The sequence below is a fragment of the Austrofundulus limnaeus genome, unplaced genomic scaffold, assembly GCF_001266775.1.
Source record: "Austrofundulus limnaeus strain Quisiro unplaced genomic scaffold, Austrofundulus_limnaeus-1.0 Scaffold36, whole genome shotgun sequence".
Lineage (NCBI taxonomy): Eukaryota > Metazoa > Chordata > Actinopteri > Cyprinodontiformes > Rivulidae > Austrofundulus > Austrofundulus limnaeus.
The window spans coordinates 2,202,758-2,204,407 of NW_013952438.1; the positions used below are offsets into that span (position 1 = coordinate 2,202,758).

At 38.5% G+C, this 1,650-nt stretch overlaps 1 protein-coding gene across 6 annotated transcripts in view; it reads right to left on the reverse strand.

Moving 5' to 3' along the window:
- Positions 1–1,650, reverse strand: part of garnl3 (GTPase activating Rap/RanGAP domain like 3) — a gene marked incomplete in the record, with an annotated part of 108,791 nt that overhangs the window by 30,856 nt on the left and 76,285 nt on the right. For all 6 annotated transcript variants that reach the window (XM_014006601.1, XM_014006596.1, XM_014006598.1 and 3 more), the window contains 2 exon segments: positions 243–346; positions 457–555. In XM_014006601.1, the coding sequence (XP_013862055.1) occupies positions 243–346; positions 457–555 (203 nt within the window).

Below are 1,650 nucleotides of genomic sequence, written 5' to 3' on the forward strand. Positions count from 1 at the left end.
AAAGGCAGACAAAAGAAGAAAACTGAGCCATGAGCAAACAGTTGCTGCCCTTAAGTCTTATTAAAAATATTCTCAAACCAGGAGCTCCGGTGGCCACATGTGAACCTTTGCTTGTGCATCATTATATATTGTAGATACTGTATAGCTGAACTGTGTGGTGCTTTGAGAGATAATCTAAAGTCATTTAGCAGTCAGAGGCATGCTGGGTAACCTTCCAAAAAGACACACACACATACACACACCTGCTGTTTGTTGTCTTTAGAGTAAGGTAACATGGTGGACACATGGAACATGAGCTCATGGCCTTGATACACCGTGTAGATGGACTCAATTCCTGTAGTGTCGTCTTTAAACAGGAAACAAAACAAAGACATTAAAACATGAACACGTTTGGAGCTTTTTCAACCATAAACTTATGTTGATATGATGTGGGTGAGAAGGCGGCGGGGTTCTTACTCTTGGTGTCTAGTCCACCACGATAACCTGCCCATCCCTGCAGTGTGACGGTGTCACCCAGCAGAGTGAGAAACTTGTCAAAGCTCTCACTCCCCGTCTCTAAAGCAAAGGTAAAGAGCGTCAGTCAGGCACATAACTTCTGTAAGTTTAGATGTGTCAAGTCACAACAATGTATCTGCTTCTTCTCTTAAATTAGATAACCACAAACAAAGGTCATCACTCAAACTATTACAGAGTGCCAATTTCTATTATTCAAAGCATGAATGTGTGAACATTTAGTGCACAACTGCTTCCGTAGAAATCAGGTGCTGTCAATTCAATCCATTCATCAATTCATCATAAACAGCTCCTCTACACAAGCTGATGATTTAGTGGTGCTGATCTATGGTAACTCTATATCAAGATGGAAATGCATCAGCAATCATCACAGAAAAGCATCTGTTGCTGCTCATTAAACTCAAAAGAAGCCATTTTCAAACTGTTTTGAAGTCCATCATTAGACATTACTAATGGTTGTTCATAAGAGTGACAGAGTCAGTATAGCTGCTGATCTTTCCATGAGTGCGTCCCATTAAAATCCTCTTCAGGTTAGACCAGGAAATCTTATAGAAAGTCCCAAAACCTGAAGCCTACAGGGTTGATTCAAATGGTCAAATATTAAAATAATTCCAAAGCAACAAGAAAAAAGACCAAGCAGCTTCTTAAAGCTTTTCTAGAAGGTTAAATTTCTTGCAAATAAATAAATAAAATAGCAAGATGGCAACAGGAAGTTGCATCTAAGCAAACTACACAACTCCGGAACAACATCTGGTAATAATGCACATTAACATGTTTGATTAAATAAATTAAATAACATATCACAAACTGGTATGCCGTGTCCTGGATGACTGAAAATCTACAAACAACTGTCAAGCATGAGGGAGGTGTAGCGATGCAATGGGACCACGGCCCACTAAGTGTAATCATGGGCACCTCTGGGTACCAAAGTTGTTTAAAGTGAAACATGAGACCATTTACTGCATGACTGACAGCTGAAGAGTAAATAAAATGGTTGAGGCAACGGGACAGTGAAGCAAATAATGTCATATGATACATTTTTGGTAAGGTTTTTTTGTGTTTTCTGAAAAAAAAAAAGATGATTATTTATTTTATACCAACAAAAAAACACTTATTTTTCTGTGAACAGTCTAAGTA